This window comes from Oncorhynchus mykiss, chromosome 12, assembly GCF_013265735.2.
Source record: "Oncorhynchus mykiss isolate Arlee chromosome 12, USDA_OmykA_1.1, whole genome shotgun sequence".
In the NCBI taxonomy this organism is placed as follows: domain Eukaryota; kingdom Metazoa; phylum Chordata; class Actinopteri; order Salmoniformes; family Salmonidae; genus Oncorhynchus; species Oncorhynchus mykiss.
The window spans coordinates 26215134-26235098 of record NC_048576.1 but is presented as its reverse complement, the minus strand read 5'-3'; the positions used below and the strand labels follow the sequence as shown (position 1 = coordinate 26235098).

Below are 19965 nucleotides of genomic sequence, written 5' to 3'. Positions count from 1 at the left end.
GAAAGCAGTGAAGACTCCCTCCAGGGTCCTACTGCTGATGTGCTTGCCTTGACGGAAGGCCATGCTGTCTGCCTGCTTATCACCCTGGTGAATGGGCTCCATCAGCTGTGTAATGTGGCCTCCCTCTGTTGTCCTGGTTGGCAATATTATAAATGTGCTCACAGATGAAAGTGGCACCACAGGGAGAATGACTGTTTTCTACTGTAAACAAAACCTAAACAAAGGGATATTTGCTTTATGCAGTTAATCAATTCCATGCTTAACATTGGAGGTTTTCAAGTAAAAGCTGATCTTGTTTGTTTGTATTTTTATGATTTTGGCTTTGCATTTATAGAATTCATTACAATTGGTTTAATTTATTTAGTTTATTCCATTTCATTTGGTTAAATAATAATGTATGAATAATAGTTTAAGATTTTTCCTCATTTAAGGTGACAATTTTCAACAACATATTGTGTCCTCATAATATGTCATCTATTTAATAGTGTAGTCTGAGGTGTCCACCTGAAAATATATTTGTAAATATAGCTAGTTATGAAAGTTGTATTACTTTTATTACACTTGGGCTTCATATAAAGGCCCTTTTTAAAAGACTGCAGAATTGGGGCAGTTTTATTTTCAGAAACAATCTCTCCATGAACCAGTTTCAATAATTAGATAGGATGATGTCTTACAGTGCCTTCAGAAAGTATTCATACACCTTGACTTATTCCACATGTTACAGCCTGAATACAGAATGGATTAAATATTTTTGTTTTCCCTCACCCATCTACACACAATACCCCATAATGACAAAGTGAAAACATGTTTTAGAAATGTTTGCAAATTTATTGAAAATGAAGTACTGTATTTAAATTGCATAAGTATTCACACCCCTGAGTCAATACTATAGTATGTAGAAGCCCCTCCGGTCACCGATTTTACAGCTTTGAGTTGTCTTGAGTATGTTTTCAGCTTTGCACATCTGGATTTAGAGATTTTCTTCCCTGCAGATTTTCTCAAGCGCTGTTAAGTTAGATGGGGAGTGGCGGTGAACAGCAATCTTTGAGGCTTTCCACAGATTTTCAATGTGATTCAAGTCTAGGCTTTGGCTGGGCCTCTCAAGGACTTTCACATTTCTGTTCTGAAGCCAGTCCAGTGTCGCCCCAGTCTGTCATTTTCACTCTGAAGCTGGTTCTCATCAAGGATTTGCCTTGGTTGCTCCACTCATTATTCATTCTATCCTTACCAGTCTCCCAGTCCCTGCAGCTGAAAAGCATCCCCATAGCATGACTCTGCCACCACTGTGCTTCACGGTAGGGAAGATGTTAGATGGGTGATGAGCTGTGCCTGGTTTTCTCCAGACATGGCGCTATACATTCAGGCCAAAGAGTAAAATTTTGGTCTGTCGTATGCATTTTTCTCAGGAGTGTCTTCCGTCTGGTCACACTCCCAAAAAAGCCTGGATTGGTGAAGTGCTGTAGAGACTGTTGTCCTTCTGGCAGGTTCTCCCATCTCAGCTAAGGAACTTTGTAGTTCTGTCAGTGGTCATTGGGTTTTTAGTCGCCTCCCTGACCAAAGTTTTTCTTGCCCAGTTACTCAGTTTGGTCGGATGCCAGCTCTAGGCAGAATCTGTTCCATATTTTCTTCAATTTCCCAATGATTGAGACCAATGTACTTTTTGGAATAAACACAGTGCATTCGGAAAGTATTCAGACCCCTTGACTTTTTTCACGTTTTGTTACGTTACAGCCTTATTCAAATTTTTTTTTTTTTTTTTCCTTCAATCTACACACAATAACCCATAATAACAAAGCAGAAACAGGTTTTAGTTCAGTTTTAATTTTTAATACATTTGCTATCACATTTACCTAAGTATTCAGACCCTTTACTCAGTACTTTGTTGAAGCACCTTTTACAGCCTCGAGTCTTCTTGGGTATGAAGCTACAAGCTTGGCACACCTGTATTTGGGGAGTTTCTCCCATTCTTCTCTGGAGATCCTCTCAAGCTCTGTCAGGTTGGAAGGGGAGCGCCGCTGCACAGCTATTTTCAGATCTCTCCAGAGCTGTTCGATCGGGTTCAAGTCCGGGCTCTGCCTGGGCCACTCAAGGACATTCAGAGACTTGTCCCAAAGCCACTCCTGTGTTGTCTTGGCTATGTGCTTAGAGTCGTTGTCCTGTTGGAAGGGGATCCTTTGCTCCAATCTAAGGTCCTGAGCACATTGGAGCAGGTTTTCATCAAGGATATCTCTGTACTTTGCTACGTTCATGTTTCCTTTGATCCTGACTAGTACCCCAGTCCTTGCCGCTGAAAAACATCCCCACAGTATGATGCTGCCACCTCCATGCTTCACCGTAGGCATGGTGCCAGGTTTCCTCCAGACGTAACACTTGGCATTCAGGCCAAAGAGTTCAATCTTGGTTTCATCAGACCAGAGAGTCTTGTTTCTCATAGTCTGAGTATGTTAGGTGCCTTTTGGCAAACTCCAAGCGGCTGGCATGTGCTTTCAACTGAGTGGCTTCCGTCTGGCCACTCTACCATAAAGGCCTGGTTGGTTGAGTGCTGCAAAGATGATTGTCTTTCTGGATGGTTCTCCACAGAGCTCTAGAGTTCCTGTCATAGTGGCCGGGCGGCCAGCTCTAGGAAGAGTCATTGTGGTTCTAAACTTCATCCATTGAATAATGGAGGCCACTGTGTTCTTGGGGGGCCTTCAATGCTGCAGACATTGTGTGGTACCCTTCCCCAGATCTGTGCCTCGACACAATCCCGTCTCAGATCTCAACAGACAATTAATTTGACCTCATGGTTTGGTTTTTGATCTGACATGCACTGTCAACTGTGGAACCTTGGAAAGGCACACCTGTCTATACAAATCATGTCCAATCAATTACATCTTTGAATTTACCACAGGTGGACTCTGATCAAGTTGTACAATCATCTCAAGGATGATCAATGGAAACAGTATGCAACTGAGCTCAATTTAGAGTCTCATAGGAAAGGGTCTGAATACTTATAAGGTATTTCTGATTTCAAAAAATGTCTAAGTACCTGTCATAATGGGGTCACAATCTGTCATAATGGGGTATTTTGTGTAGATAGATGAGGAAAACATTTCAATTAAAGCCTTTTTCTAAAATGGATTCAAAGTAACAATGTGTAAGAAGGGAAGGGGTCTTTAAACTTTCTGAATGCACTGTACCTCATCACAATTCTACCTTGTCGATCTACGGACAGTTCCTTGAACTTCATGGTATAGTTTCTGCTCGGCCGTGCACTGGGACCATTATATAGACGGGAGTGTTTCTTTCTAAATCATGTCCAAAAAAATGTAATTGGTTTCAGGTGGACTCCAGTGAAGTTAGTGACATCTCAAAGACGATAAAAGGAAATTGGATGCACCTGAGCTCAATTTCGAGTGGAATAGCAAAGGGGTGTGAATACCTTCAGTACCTGTCAAAAGTTTTCTTTATTGTAGAATAACAGTGAAGACTTCAAAACTATGAAATAATCATGTAGAATCATATCATGTAATGGAATCATGTAATAACCAAAAAAGTGTTAAACAAATCAAAATGTATTATAGATTCTTCAAAGTAGCCACCTTTTGCCTTGACAGCTTTGCACACTTAGCATTCTCTCAAACGGCTTCACCTGGAATGCTTTTACAACAGTACTTGAAGGAGATCCCACATATGCTGAGTACTTGTTGGCTGCTTTTCTTTCACTCTGCAGTCAACTCATCCCTAACCTTCTCAATAGCATTGAGGTCGGGTGATTGTGGAGGCCACGTCATCTGATGCAGTACGCCATCACTCTCCTTCTTGGTCAAATAACCCTTACACAGCCTGGAGGTGTGTTGGGTAAGTGTCCTGTTGGAAAATAATTGATAGTCCCATTAAGTGCAAACCAGATGGAATGGCGTATTGCTGTAGAATGCTGTGGTAGCCATGCTGATTAAGTGTGCCTTGAGTTCTAAATAAATCATTGACAGTGTCACCAGCAAAGCACCCCTACACCATCACACAACCTCCTCCATGCTTCACGCTGGGAACCACACATGCGGAGATCATCCGTTCACCTACTCTGCATCTCACGAAGACACGGCGGTTGGAACCAAAAGTCTCAAATGTGAACTTGTCAGACCAAAGGACAGATTTCCACAGGTCTAATGTCCATTGCTCGTGTTTCTTGGCCCAAGCAAGTCTCTTCTTATTATTGGTGTCCTTTTAGTAGTGATTTCTTTGAAGCAATTCGACCACGAAGGCCTGATTCACACAGTCTCCTCTGAACAATTGATGTGTCTGTGAAGCATTTATTTGGGCTGCAATTTCTGAGGCTGTGAACTCCAATGAACTTATCCTCTGCAGCAGAGGTAACTCGTGAGTCTTCCTTTCCTGTGGCGGTCCTCATGAGAGACCAGTTTCATCATAATGCTTGATGGTTTTTCTGACTGCACTTGAAGAAACTTGAAAATGTTCTGCATTGACTGACCTTCGTGTCTTGCTTATTTGAGCTGTTCTTGCCATAAAATGGACTTAGCCTTTTTGGTAAAATACCATCTTTTGTATACCACCCCTACCTTGTCACAAAGAAATTCCACAAAATTACTTTTATTAAGGCACACCTGTTAATTGTAATGCATTCCAGGTGACTACCTCATGAAGCTGGTTGAGAGTATGCAAAGCTGTCATCAAGGCAAAGGGTGGCCACTGAAGAATCTCAAATATAAATATATAGATTTTATTTTTGCTGACTACATGATTCCATATGTGTTCTTTTGTAGTTTTGATGTCTTCACTATTATTCTACAATGTAAAAAATAAAGAAAAAACCTTGAATGAGTAGGTGTGTCCAACCTTTTGACTGGTACTCTATGTAAATTAGATATCTGCATTTCATTTTCACTCAATTTTGAAAAACAACATATTTTTTGCACTTTGTCGTTATGGGTTATTGTTTGTAGATTTTTAATTAGGGCAAGAACGCAACAAAATGTGGAATAAGTCAAGGGGTATGAATTCTTTCTGAAGGCACTAAAAGAGTTTTGAAATTCTGATGCCAAGTTTCAAAACTCCAGAGGACACTTGATGACTAATGTACTTTTTGAATTTGTTGCATAAGGGCATTTTATTGAATACAATTGTATCCATCTGCATTTATTTTAAGATTTGCCACAAATAACTTTATCAAAGGGGTGAAGATACTTTATCAAATGAAATTATGACACATTATCCAAGTCTAAGGGCAGTTTCAAAAATAATGGTGAGAGATTGGTGTACTGGTAGTAAAGTGGTAGTCAAGTAAGACAAAGCAAAGTGAGATATAACTAATTTACTTAGCCATTATTTAGCCATGTCCACAGACTTTATGTTCTGAGAGGAGGTTTAGACTAAGAGGATTGCGTATTTAATCGGCTCTCCATCTCAGGGTGCCTATCAGGGGAAGGGGATGTGACTCTCTAGAAGGATCAGAGACACACTAAATTAAGATACCTCACTTTTTCTCTGTTCCTCTTCCCATAACTGTGCCTGCACAAGATGTCCAGGACCATGACTCAATGAATCATCATCCTCACTCCAGAATTGGCATGTCCATTATGAGCTCTGTTAACACAGGGATGCTCTTAATTTCCCTTTGTCCAGTGTATACCAGAGATCCCTCTGCTGATTATTTTGTCTGAGCATTTTTCAATAGGGGTTCATTACACAGGTTTCATAATTTCAACTGCCCATTCACACACCATAGCCCTTCCTCCAATGGTCTCTACCACTGCTGACATTGTGAGACTATCAAAAAAATGTTGAGGCCTTTAGTAAGAGGTACTGCTCTGTTTTAGGCCACCTGGGATAACAACGTGTAGTATAGTAATGGCCTTCTCTGTCCACAGCTGGTGTAACCCTCACAAGGTCTTGGTGCCCACCTGGGAGACCTGTACTCTCCAACTCGTCTCCCATGCAGCCACCCTTTGCTTTAAGGGACATAGCGCTCCATCATCTGTCCAGATCATTTTGTTTCCTCATAATTTTCTTGCCAAAGCCAATCAGTTTGTCTACAACTTAAAATCCCTTGTAACACTGCATTCTTATGAAGCCACTATTTGTAACATGAAGCGGTATACTATTACATCTGTGCTGAAACTATTCTGTGTGGCATCTAGCGGAATGGACTGACTGCCATCATTTACTATCTATTAACCATAACCTTTGTCAGAATGCCAGATTTCGAATGATTTTTAATGAATCCATTCGGGGATGTTTGAGATCTATGGACACTCCAGCATTACAGGTAGAACTGTCACCCATTAATGTCTTCATATGGCAGAGGGCATCAGTTACATTAGACTGCATCTTCAGATCTGAAATTCTGTGATATTTTGCTCCAGAACAGCAACTGTCTGTTATTCAGACCACTAGTTCCCCCGCTGAGGTTGTGTGTGTGTGTGTGTGTGTGTCGTTTCTTTTCCACAAGGATATTCCAAAGATCTTGACAATGGTTATATAACATTGTAGCTGTGTTAATTGACATGAACATGTTGCTCCCATTACTATTGGTCATAATGTGCTGCCACCCCACCTCTCACATCACTGTAGGCTATGTGTGGCATGTGCTAAGCTGCTCTCCTCCATGTGTATGGTCCTGGGTATGTTCTGTTCATGAAATGGCTGCAGTCAGTCAGTGTTATATTCTGTGATGTGTGGGAGGAAACTCCCTGTTTGCATGATCTGTTTCCTCTGTCTTTATTTAGCTGTCCAGGCAGCTGAGTGTGTCCAAATGAAGGGTTGGCAGTTCACAAGCTCCTAGCCTTCCCTCGGGACAGTTACCATAGATACCACAGTCTGTGCCTAGCAACCTTCCTCTGTATGGCTTAGAGAATAATCACAATTAGAAAGGATATGTTTCAATTTAAACTAGCCTCTGAAGGGTTTACCGGTAATGTCACTTCTCAGGTATTTAGATACTTTGGCCATGTGCAGATGAGATAAGTAGTGAATGGTGATAGGATTGTTCAAGTTATTATCAGAAATTCCAGAGTTGTCATAAACTGTCACATTGATTAGATGGGCACCACTCAAGCTGAAATTATTCCTGGAAAATATAGGGTGCATTGCATTTGAAGTTCTACCATGAAGTGTAACACATTTTATTTTACTCTTCAGAGATAAAGTAGAGTCAATAATATTAAACATCTCACAGTTAAGATAAGAAAACAGAGGGACATCCAAAGGATTGAGCCAACACAACTGTTTGAAGCAATATCATCTGTAGCCAACATATTATACAATATTCAGGAGCAGTCAAATAAAGATTCTTCTTCCAGCAATTAGCTTTTTCTGACAGAAACTTCACAGTTAATCCTAAAATTAGTCTTCATAGGTATCTGAGATTAGTATGCCACAAACACCTGCTCCTGTAGACGCCAATCAACCAACAGATCAAAACCTCCAAAGGTGTGTCTGTGCTTTTAATGCTACTTATAGTACATAGCAGAGGTACTATACCGGTCTTAATACACCAGCTATTGATGTGAACGTTGAATAACAAGAACTTCCTACAACAGATGTTTAGTGGACTTGATGCACCATGTTATGAACATCAGGGCTCTTCCTGAAACCTACCGGTCTCCCTATCTAGCTACTGTACATGTAGTGTATGGAAATGTCTGAATGGATATTTTGGAATATTTGGGAGAGATGTATCTAAAGCACATCTATTACCAGTTTATTACAAGCAATACACGTGGAAGAATATATTATTTTCCTAGAGGCACTGTAAAAGGGAGTAGCACTATTGCAAGTAGACATCAGAGAAAGCAGAGTGACTCATCTATTGGCAACCAACATGGAAGACACAGGCCAAAACTAGGGCATCTGTTGCTCTTGATCGTATCTGTAACTCCACTCTGGCCGCTGACTGGAAACCTCCATCAGGAACTGTAGTATTCAGATACATGTGTGTCACATTCCTGTGTATCATGTTTTAATGTGCCATTGTGCTTAGCACTGCATTATCCTGTAATACAACTCCAGTAGAATAGTCATGCAGGGGGAAAAGTGATCAACTAATGTTCTAATGTACAACATGATCTTGTGATCATTTAAGTCAGATGTTCCTGATACATTTTTCTGACCCATGCCAGTATTCTCTTTCCAACAATAAGGTGTTCCTTGATCCAGGTCTTCAGTGAGACTTGATCTTTCTGATTATTCAGAGGATACATGTTTATGACAGCTGTATGCTGGGCCATTTCCACCCAATTTATACATGTATAATTGCTTCACATCACTGTTACTGAAAAGGAACCCAGCTGCCATAGAGCTGCAGTGTAGGCCCACTGTCACCTGACCCCTTTAGCTATGAGAATAGATTTGGGAGAGAGATACAGAAAGAAAGAGAGCTCTTAAGGCAGGACTTTCTATCCCCTTTAGCGATGAGAATTTATTTTGGAGAGTGAGAGCTCTTAAGATCGTCTTCAATAATATATTACTATAACATACAGTTTATCTTTTGTCCCAAAGGAAGCCAAATGGGGTAACTAAGTATATTTGGATTCTAGATTCCCTATAGGTCATAAATACTTGACAACCGATCTACTAAAGATACCACTGGTTAGTACTGCAACATAAGATACCTGACGGAATCGCTTGTCAATGTCTCAAATGTGTTGGACTAAAACTGGTCTGTATTTTGTACTAACTGAGTGCGATCTGAGGTCACATTCGTTAGAACTGATACAGACTCCACAAAGGATTCTCTTGGAACAATTAATTTGTAGTTGTATGGTTCCTCCCCTTAGCAACAAGCTACCTATTGATTTAACAGCAAGCCAGGTGCTCCACGGGCATGGAGCATTTTAATGTGTTTGACAGGTCGCCATTGTAAATATGAATTTGTTCTTAACTGGCTTAACTGTATAAATTATTAAAAAATGTATCCTAGCTAAAAGTATAGAAGGGAAAATTAAAATAGTAGAAGATTGAGTAGGCAATACTGTAATAAGCTGTAGGTAAATTGAATACAACACACTCTAATGCTAGGAATTTCTAGACTTGTTTTGGCAACTCCAAGCGAACCTTTGAGGCTCTTAACTTGCTCTCTGCTCTTTTCCTGAGCTGTGCATAATGACAGGTTTGCCTGTGTAGTGGCAGGAGTGGAGAGGAGAGGCACTCACACTGGTTCTTGCTCTGTGAAATGAATAAGCATAACTACTGCATATGTTTGATGAAAAACTCATGATTTGACTAATTGATAAATGGAACAAATTAAGAGGTCCTGAATAAATATAATATGCCATTAAACAGACGCTTTTTATCCAAAGTGACTTACAGTCATGCGTGCATAGATTCTTATGTAATCATGGTCCCAGGAATCAAACCCACTATCCTGGCTTTGAAAGTAACAAACGCATGCTTTACTGAGCTACAGAGGACCACTCTGCCACCTGGATGTGAAAGGGCTTGTTTCGCTGTGGCCTGTTCATCCCAACATTGAGGTAGTTATGGTCTTATCTTGGAGAAAAATAGAGTTCAAATCACATCTGCTCCACCATAGAAGTGACTCCAGAAGGTTCATGATTAGATACCTGCTTAACGAGGTGATTAAAACAGTGCAGACGTACTTTGCTTTAATTGAATCTGCTCTGGATGCTTTCCTCATCACTTTCAGTCCTGGCCAAATATAGGACCTGCAGCAGACAGTGAATATGACTCATTACGTTCTACCTCACCTTTACATACTAGACGCTTGCTGCATTCGCAAGACATCTGTCACACATTTTAAAAGAGCTTACATTAAATACATCACTTATCTGCACTTCAGCTACACTCTGTACAGGAACGGAAATGCGTTACAGCAGCATGTGAAACACTGTAGGAGTGGTAGAAGGCTTCTTTTCACTGTGTCTCTTACCTTTTTCTATTGAGCACTTGAAACATCATTGGTCTCATGCAGTTGACTGTCTCCAGCCTGTTAGAGCAGCCCTGTGCTGTACATCTGTCTGCCGGGCCGGGAATAGAGCCAGCTCATTGGGCTGTATAAGGATAGCCAGGTTAACAGGCCCTCATTCAGAGCCAGACAAGCGGCTAACACTCCTCAGTCTGAGACCCACACAAAGCCAGGTTGTCAGGTTAGCACACTGCTTTCCTTGAGTCTGTGAAAGACCACAATCAAAGTCAAGCTAGCTTTTAGCCCTTCTAGCAGGCAGACTATCACCTTTATGTAGAACATAATTTCATGATTTGGGTTTGGGCTCATAATGTACTCAAAGTTTATTTGAACAGGAATTCAATGCATTAATGTAATGCTGTCGCTCTGAAAGCCATCTCAATCAATTACATTGCTCTATAAAATTACTGATTGCTTTCTGACTGTTAAAACTGTTCACATCAAACTCACTAAAGGTTGTTTAATTAAGGTAGTTTTATTATGATTGGAAAATAAGTTATGGGTTTGTGATTCTTCACATTTTATAGGAAATTATTTTGAATCATTGGGTGTTAACCATGCTGTATGATTCTCAGTGACACAAACAGGATTTCAGTGTAGCAGTGAGGACATCTGCTGGTGAAAATAATACTGCAGGCAACTTTTGCATTGACTGAAAGACTGTAGTAGACTATACAGCAGTATGTGCAAAGCCATGCCCAAAGAAGTACAATAAAAACAGACATTTTATAGGTCTTGACTACCCATGTCATGCTGTGTGGTCTCTAACTGTGCAAAGGATTGCTGTGTGGAAACGGGCCTCGTTTTAAAAGGGTGTTGTCGACTGACTGGGGATGCCCAGGGGTGTATTCATTAGTTGGATCTGTTGAAAACATTCAGTCTGTTGCAAAATGTTTAGCAACAGAAACCGTTTACCGTTTTAATTTATACTAGAAACTAATAGAAACTGTTGTTTTCATTGTAAAACGTTTTCCGTTTGGAGTAAACGGTTGACTAAGAAAACAACCGTTACTATTAGACAAATGAATGTAGGTCCCTCCCCGTTTGGTTCATAAATTAAACGGTAAACGGTTTCTGTTGCTAAATGTTTTGCAACAGACTAAATGTTTTCAACAGAAACCGACTAATGAATACACCCGAGGGCAGACTTTTTTTAATAGGCCTAATAAAAAAGGCAGACAAAGCCCTGATGTCATGAGAAAATCCATGGAAAGGTTGTTAAAAAGCAGACATTAAACAGCCCCCAATTAGCTTGAAGAGTAGACTTCATCCAACTGTGTGCAGCATATAAAGTTAACTTTAGGCCTAAATGTAACTTAAACCATTGATTCTGTTATGTTTTTGTAACTTGTGCAGTTTGCTTTGGCCAGAGGAGTCCACATTTTTTTCCCTACAGTATCGTTGGTCGGTGCTGTAGATCTACAGTTAAAGTCGGAAGTTTACATACACTTAGGTTGGAGTCAATAAAACTAGTTTTTCAACCACTTCACACATTTCTTGTTAACAAATTATAGTTTTGGCAAGTCGGTTAGGACATCTACTTTGTGCATGACACAAGTAATTTTTCCAACAATTGTTTACAGACAGATTATTTCACTGTATCACAACTCCACTGGGTCAGAAGTTTACATACACTAAATTGACTGTGCCTTTTAAACAGCTTGGAAAATTCCAGAAAATGTCATGGCTTTAGAAGCTTCTCATAGGCTAATTTACATCATTTGAGTCAATAGGAGGTGTACCTGTGGATGTATTTCAAGGCCTACCTTCAAACTCAGTGCCTCTTTGCTTGACATCATGGGAAAATCAAAAGAAATCAGCCAAGACCTCAGAAAATAAATTGTAGACCTCCACAAGTCTGGTTCATCCTTGGGAGCAATTTCCAAACGCTTGAAGGTGCCACGTTCATCTGTACAAACAATAGAATGCAAGTATAAACACCATGGGACCACGCAGACATCATACCGCTCAGGAAGGAAACGCGTTCTGTCTCCTAGAGATGAATGTACATTGGTGCGAAAAGTGCAAATCAATCCCAGAACAACAGCAAAGGACCTTGTGAAGATACTGGAGGAAACAGGTACAAAAATATTTATATCTATAGTAAAACAAGTCCTATATCGACATAACCTGAAAGGCAAAGATTGTACTTTTTGAAGAAATGTCCTCTGGTCTGATGAAACAAAAATAGAATTGTTTGGCCATAATGACCATCGTTATGTTTGGAGGAAAAAGGGGGAGGCTTGCAAGCCAAAGAACACCATCCCAACCATGAAGCACGGGGGTGGCAGCATCATGTTGTGGGGGTGCTTTGCTGCAGGAGGGACTGGTGCACTTCACAAAATAGATGGCTTCATGAGGGGTGAAAATTATGTTGATATATTGAAGCAACATCTCAATCAGGAAGTTAAATCTTGGTCGCAAATGAGTCTTCCAAATGGACAATGACCCCAAGCATACTTCCAAAGATGGGACAAAATGGCTTAAGGACAACAAAGTCAAGGTATTGGAGTGGCCATCATAAAGCCCTGACCTCAATCCCATAGAAAAAGTGTGGGCAGAACTGAAAAAAACGTGTGTGAGCAAGGAGGCCTACAAACCTGACTCAGTTACAGCAGCTGTGTCAGGAGGAATGGGCCAACATTCACCCAACTTATTGTGGGAAGCTTGTGGAAGGCTACCCAAAACATTTGACCCAAGTGAAACAATTTAAAGGCAATGCTACCAAATACTAATAGAGTGTATGTAAACTTCTGACCCACTGGGAATGTGATGAAAGAAATCAAAGCTGAAATTAATCATTCTCTCTACTTATTATTCTGACATTTCACATTCTTAAAATAAAGTGGTGATCCTAAATGACCTAAGACAGGGATGTTTTACTAGGATTAAATGTCAGGAATTGTGAAGAACTGAGTTTAAATGTATTTGGCTAAGGTGTATGTAAACTTCCGACTTCAACTGTATGTCAGCATCAATCAAGCTGGCCTCGACAGTGTTGGTAGTGAACTCAGGGGTGGCATTTACTTCATCATTCATCATTCTGATATTGTTACAGAGAGAAGTCAACTTAATGTTACTAGATATAAGTTTTCCAGAGGCATTATCCAAAATCTCCAAGTGCTATAATGCTCCAGCTGTTTTCAGACTTTGAAAAGGTAAACGTGTGTTGCGGTTGGGGAGGCAGGCTAAGGATAAGAAAAGGAAAAACATCTGATTTCATTCACAAGTCAATTGTAGTGATGGTAGCGGTGGTCAGAATAAATAATAATGTCCACAAAATAAGCGAAAGTACTTACAAAAATACACGAACAATGACATTTTTTGGACAGGTTCTGACATCAAAATCAAAGCTAAAATAATCTACACTAGATCTGGCCTAGAATCACGCTACGAGCATAGCAAAAAAAGTGGCCTACCACATCAACACTCTCAAATAACACTACAGAAGACTGGTAGAGCTACAATAGGTAGAAATACCTAGTGCCACGTCATGAGCTAAACCACAATGAGCAGGGGTGCTCTTGACCAATTAACTTGTAGCTTCTTTTACCCAACACAGAGACAAACATTATAGCCTACAATAGCTACAGCAGACTATCATCATAACAAAATATTCACAGGCCTTTCTCAAATTAATCCCGGTTTCAACTGTACCGGTGTCATGTGGGTGAGTGGTTTGCTGATGTCAACGTTGTGAACCATGGTGGCGGTGGGGTTATGGTATGGGCAGGCATAAGCTACGGACAACAAGCACAATTTTCATGTTATCAATTACAATTTGAATGCACAGAGATACCAGGATAAGTTCCTGAGGCCCATTGCCGTGCCATTCATCCGCTGCCATGATAATGCACGGTCCCATGTCGCAAGGATCTGTACACAATTCCTGGAAGATGAAAATGTCAGTTATTCATACACGCCAGACATTTCACCCATTGTGCATGTTTGGGACGCTCTGGATCGTTGTTTATGACATCGTGTACCAGTTCCCGCCAATGTCCATCAACTTCGCACAGCCATTGAAGAGAAGTGGGACAACATTCCACAGGCCACAATCAATATCCTGATCAACTCTATGCGAAGGAGATGTGTCGCGCTGCATGAGGCAAATGGTGGTATTTGTATTTTTGTTCAGGATACATATAACGTGGCTAAAACAGTATGTACAAATGATTAAAGTGACCAGTGTTCCATGACTCTATATAGGGAAAAGCAGTGTCAATACATGACAAACACAATGCACTCCAAATAAATGCACCAGTTGGAGGAGAGAACTCCACTTGAATTACACAGAACTGATATTTCATAGTCACGTGTTTAAAATCAGTAGCAAAATTGGGGAACTTCATAATTTAGTGGGGCACACACAAGCGTGAACAGGGTTTGAATTTGGCACAAATGTGATAGTCGCCATCTTTGATTGCTGTGTGCAGTGAAGATAAATTGTCCCCAGTTCAACCGTATAAAATTGAGTCTTTGTACAGATTGCAGACATGGCATCGCAAGAAGAGGATGAAGGGCTTTTGAACTTAATCCCAGATTGAGATTGAATGAATCAGTGCTCGCTGGAGGCTCATTGATTACACCTCAAATCTATTTATCCCTCCTGTCATTGGTTCCTTTCTCTGCCAGCTACTGTCAGTCACCATGCACTAGGGTTTATTATCATGTGCTTTTCAGTAGCTTTTAATGCTAAACATGTCAGAAACTAAAGTTGGAATATTATTGATGATTTCTACCTGTCCAAAGAGGGAGAATGTAGGCCTACAGTAAAAACAAAATGGTAAGAATGGATGAGATATACCATTTATTGTTCTTATCCCCTCATCTCTCAAGTATTTTATTTCTTATTACAGGATTAGTATTGTTTTGCAATAGGTTGTCCATACAGTACAAAAATGTTTGATAACATCTTATGTTACAGAGTCAACTTCTGTGGTTTGAACTTATTTATTCAGATGAGTTCAGTTCTGAGTTCTTGTTCTTGAGGATGTTGCTGAGTCCCTAGATGGTCTTTGTCATTCTCAAAACACAATTCCAGCGTACCATCTGTCAGCAATATACTGCAGGTTAACGTGTATGGAAATGTAGTCAGGGAATTCCTCTCTCATATCTGTGTCTGTCAGGAGTTGGTAATTGAAATGTTAACCGAGGAAGCACGCAGAGGAAGACATACTGAACATTGGGCTACGGTGTAATAGTGTGCAATGTAGTGTGTTTTAATTGTGCGAGAAAATAATTGAGTATATGTTGAGTATCCTCCTCCTTCAGCGATCTACCATGTTTATTCTAGGTGGAGCAGGTGACTTTAGTCCTTTAGATTAACCCCCATCTCCTTGGGTTGATGTGTCACTGGATAAGCATCATCTAATCCTCTTGTGAATAGAGCAAAAGAGGGTTGTAGTAGTGTTGTGTGTACTATACCGATGGGAGGTTGACCACATGATAAATATAATGACTGTGAAAGAGGCTCTGGCTCATCCTGCTGCCTTGACAGCAGTAGCCCTTGGCTCCACAGCAGAGCGGAGGTGAAGAAACTGCTGTGGTCCTCTGTCTACGTCACTGCTGCCCTGCTTCCTGTGCATCTGTCTATGGCGAGCTGCTGCCAACTTGCTCATATTAACAGCTATATTTGTCTCTCTTACTTTATCATACACAGGACCCGGTAAAGAGCTTTCTGAGTAGGTTGAAGATATGCCCTGGATCTCCTTTAGATACATAGTACTGTACTCCAGTTTGCTGGCCCCATACAGTGCTTGTTACAGTGATTTTCAGTGTGCATTATCACATATGCTGACTCAGTTAGTTTCACTATATGGTTCTGTGGTTATAGCCTTGAGAGTAAACTGTTGATGAAGTGTATACCGGGTTGACTTTGTTTTGACAAGGTTTTCTTGCACTGTAGTCAGCCCAATTAGTATCATCTGTCCACTTATGGCCACCTCAGCAGAAGATAGTAGATGTTTGTAATAGCTGCTAATACTGTAGAAATGGTTTTAATGTCCATCCATTAGCCTCAATTACACCCATTATCACCTCAGGCACTGCTATGACAAAAACCTGCTGTGTGTGAAAGCCGCCAGGCGCTGTGCTCTTTTCTTGCAGTCAGTCTACAAAGCCTGGTTATGCTCAGAATACTTCAACGCCACCCAGAGCCAGTGTCAACACAGGATTCCCTGCAAGCAATATTGTCTGGAGGTCCAGACCATGTGCCCCTTTGTGTTACCAGACAATGACGACTTGGTCTATGGAGGACAATCCAGTTTCATCTGTGCAGGTACAGTATGATTGGGGCCTTGAGTGACATTCTGTTGTTTGTGTTGCTATTTTTCGCTCACCTCCCATAATTTCACAGGGACTGTAACTTGTTTGTCATCTGATAAGATCATCTGGATCTTAAATCTGTTTCTTCTCTGTGTGTGATGCAGGGCTACTAGAAAACCATTTAACCAATGCAGACCCAGAGTGTTGTGACGTCAGATGGAGTGGCTGCGACCCCTCTGTGGGGGCGGCGTGTGCCCTGACCCAGCTTCCGGGGTCATCATCATGGCAGCGGCGCAGCTCCCCACCTGTGTCGGCTGCGTCGCGACTGTGCAGCAGCAGACTCAGACTGTGTGTTCTGGTCCTCATCCTGCTGCACACTGTCGTCTCCTTTTCCACTGTCCAGAGCAGTGGCGCAGTGGGCCTGGAGGCCATGGTACCCCTGCCCCTGGAGGAGAGCTCTGCCCGAGAGGAGTGACTGATGATGAACAAGAGTTTCTACTGTTCCCCCCCGGCTTCCAGTCTACAGAGACTCCCTTCCTTCCCACTACCTGAGGAGTGAGGCGTTTATAACCCTCTCTCTCCATCCAGTCCCCTCCACAGGACATCAGGAATGAGGAGGTTATACACCACTCCAGGGAAGGCTACAGGTCGGTATACCTCTTCGCCCTCTACCACACTAGAGGTGTGGCGAAGCACGGGCCCTCCCCTCCCGCAACACAGAGGGATATGGAGGTAGATAAGGCTTCGGAACTGAGAGCCAGCCATATCTCACGTGTAAGGAGGACATGAGAGGGCATGGTGAAAGAGGCGGGTCTCCCATCATGCTGAAAGAGGTACTGAATGCTGTTTCTAAGAAGGGTTTGGGTACAAATGGCCTTTTTCGCTTATCACCACTCTATTTAATACGTTTGAGTGATGGTTTTGGGGAGTTACGTACGATGTTGAGTTTGTGAATTGCACAATTGGGAAAGCGTGAGTTGCAGGCTTGTATGCTACTTTTTACAAGTTTTGTGTGTGTGTGTGTGTGTGTGTGTGTGTGTGTGTGTGTGTGTGTGTGTGTGTGTGTGTGTGAATGCAGTGAACAAGTCAGCAATTTAATTTATATGACCCAACACATGAAATCAGGTGATCATTACATCTTTCAAGCCAATAGTATACTCGCGAGAAATACTTTGTTTGGCTTACAGTAAATATAGTTATTACTATTCTCAGTAACACTACCCTCATTGTCATATACCAAGCAGAATAATTTCATGCAAATATTAGATTACAGATCCTAACCGAAGGTAAACCATGTTGTTTTTGATAGATGTCAGAGGTATACTATTAATGCTGTGGAGGAACATGTGTCTATGCAAAGCTGATTGAAACCAGTGGAAACTCCCCCTGGGTGTCTAATCGCTTACAGAAGGTAGATGATTGTGCCATGGAAGACTGTCTGGATTATAACTACACCAATCATTTCTTACTCATAAAACAGACAATTTACCACATATAACATATAACAAAGACCCAGAATGGCTAATTGGAGCAGGAGGCCCTTAATCACGGCTAAATGTTTAAGAAAATATTTTCAAGATGCGAATGCGTCGCATCATCAAAAACAATTTCTGTCACAGTAGAGATTTAGGGTGTGTCTATGCCCTCAATGTGAAATAGAGTGATTATTTGGAAAGAACCAAAACGTTTATATATATATATATATATATATATTACTTCTAAATTCTAAATATCAGAGATATGAAAAAGATCCACCTTGATTTTTTTCATAAAGGTCATCTGTTGGCACGGTATTGTTATTTGTAAAGAAGAGCTAGAGTATAACTATATAAATGGTTCTCATGTGTTTCTGATTAATCACATAAAATTATTCTGACCTCTCTCTTCCTGGCATAATCTGTGTATTATTAAAAATAAAACGTTTTTTACATTTGGGCTTGTCTTTGGGAAGCTGAAATAAGATGTCTTCCAATGTGACAAATTGATTCACAAATACAAATATATTTGACACATTATTTGTATCTTACAAAGTCATTCTAAGCCAAAACTATTGTTTTAGAGTAATCCTGGGTTCACCTCCCAAACACATACTGTATGTGACCTTGGTCTACCACAACACAGGCATACTGTTTATGTCCTAACAAAGCTATTGTAACTATTTTACTATTGAAAAACTATATCATAGTAGAGGTTTTTACAGAGTATATGTATATGAATTGAACTTGGATTTGAAAATATGATATAAAAAAGTATGACATTTATGAGATTCTTCATTTATCCTAAATAAAATATATAATATCACTGTAGCCTTTTAATGCCTACAATGAATTAGTAGGTGCTAATTTTATGTCAGTGTCTAACGAACTGCTAGTTTCTTTAGTTTATATTGCTAAAAGATAGTTATTTTTCTTACGACTGACTGTGGTGTGTAACTGAATATCTAACAGACATTGTTGACATGCTGATTTATAAACTGGTTGAAGATACCAAACACTGTAAAAGAGACAACCATGTTGATAACTATACCTTGGGATTGAAAATCCTGCCTGCCTTGTATGACTAACGTGTGAAACATTGTCTGGTCTCCCTATTTCCAAAAAGGCCACTTGTACCCTTCATTCATATCAGTCATGGCTGTTGCTCATCCTGCTAGAATATGAAGGAGTCGTACCTCTATCAGAGAAGGGAAAAGGGGATATACATGGTGTCCTAAGCCTGTATTCTGTTAGGGAAATACTTCTTATGCCATTTTATACACTGTGCTTCATTGTTTAGAACGTTTTGCACTAGTTCTAATAACATTTATTTTTCTCTGAGATTGTTTTGAAACTGTGCTAATTAATTCCGTTCTAAAAACAAATATTATCCCATATCTGTGTTTCTAGCTAACCTGTATATATGAAATCGGTTTTCTGTTTCATTTGTATTTTGGGCAGATCAGTGCCTGTTCACTGTTAAAGCCCAATAAAGTAATACAATTGTTCATCAACAGCCTCTCTTTTTGTGAGCAGTGCGTTGTTATACAACCTGAACTTTAGATTAAAAGTGAGCATCACTCTCATAATCATGCAGAGAAATATATCAGTTGAAGGGTCACTTAAATCATGTCATGTCCGTGTTACTCTGTTTTACCAGTAGAGAGAGCTATTGTTAAGTGAGAAGTGTGAGAAAATCAGTATGCTGTATATTTGTGAGAACTGTCTGCAGCACCATACTATTTCTGCATCAATGTCAGTGAGAAGGTTTTATACTGATTACTATTAAACAATATGATTTAACTTCCTGCTGTTATATGATCAGTCAAATTCCTGGAACATCAACAAATAGACACCAACTACTGCACATTGGATTATCACAATCACATTTCAAATGTGATGTGTGACAGTATGCCTTGATATGCAAATTGCCTTAGAAAACAAAAAAAGTCTACTCTGTGTGTAAGTATGTTCTTATTTTAGTTTCTCTTTGAACACTGGAGTGAGAAACCACATTAGCATGGTCAAGTGTTTCATAAATGGTACACATTTTGAAATGATTTGAAATTATTACCTTGTGAGTGGCCTATTCATGTCCTTGTGAATTATGCATATTATCTGCTGAGGTAGACTCCAACATTATTTGGTGGTACTACAGTGTACAGTATATCCACTCTGACAGTACTTGTGTCTGATTGATTTCTGCAATAATGTTGTTATATTTCTCTTCATACAGTGCAGTATGAGGGCCTGGTCTCTCTAATACATCTGCTGTTCTGTTGACGCCTGTCAGATGTTGAG

At 40.3% G+C, this 19965-nt stretch overlaps 1 protein-coding gene across 1 annotated transcript in view; it reads left to right on the top strand.

Moving 5' to 3' along the window:
* The window catches only part of fam155b (family with sequence similarity 155 member B), a 48438-nt gene extending 29258 nt beyond the window's left edge, over window positions 1-19180 (top strand). The window contains exons 2-3 of the mRNA XM_021623202.2: window positions 16031-16202; window positions 16354-19180. Coding sequence (XP_021478877.1) covers window positions 16031-16202; window positions 16354-16664 — 483 coding nt within the window. The 3' untranslated portion in view covers window positions 16665-19180. The remainder of the gene's footprint in view (window positions 1-16030; window positions 16203-16353) is intronic.
* The last annotated feature ends 785 nt before the right edge of the window (window positions 19181-19965 follow it).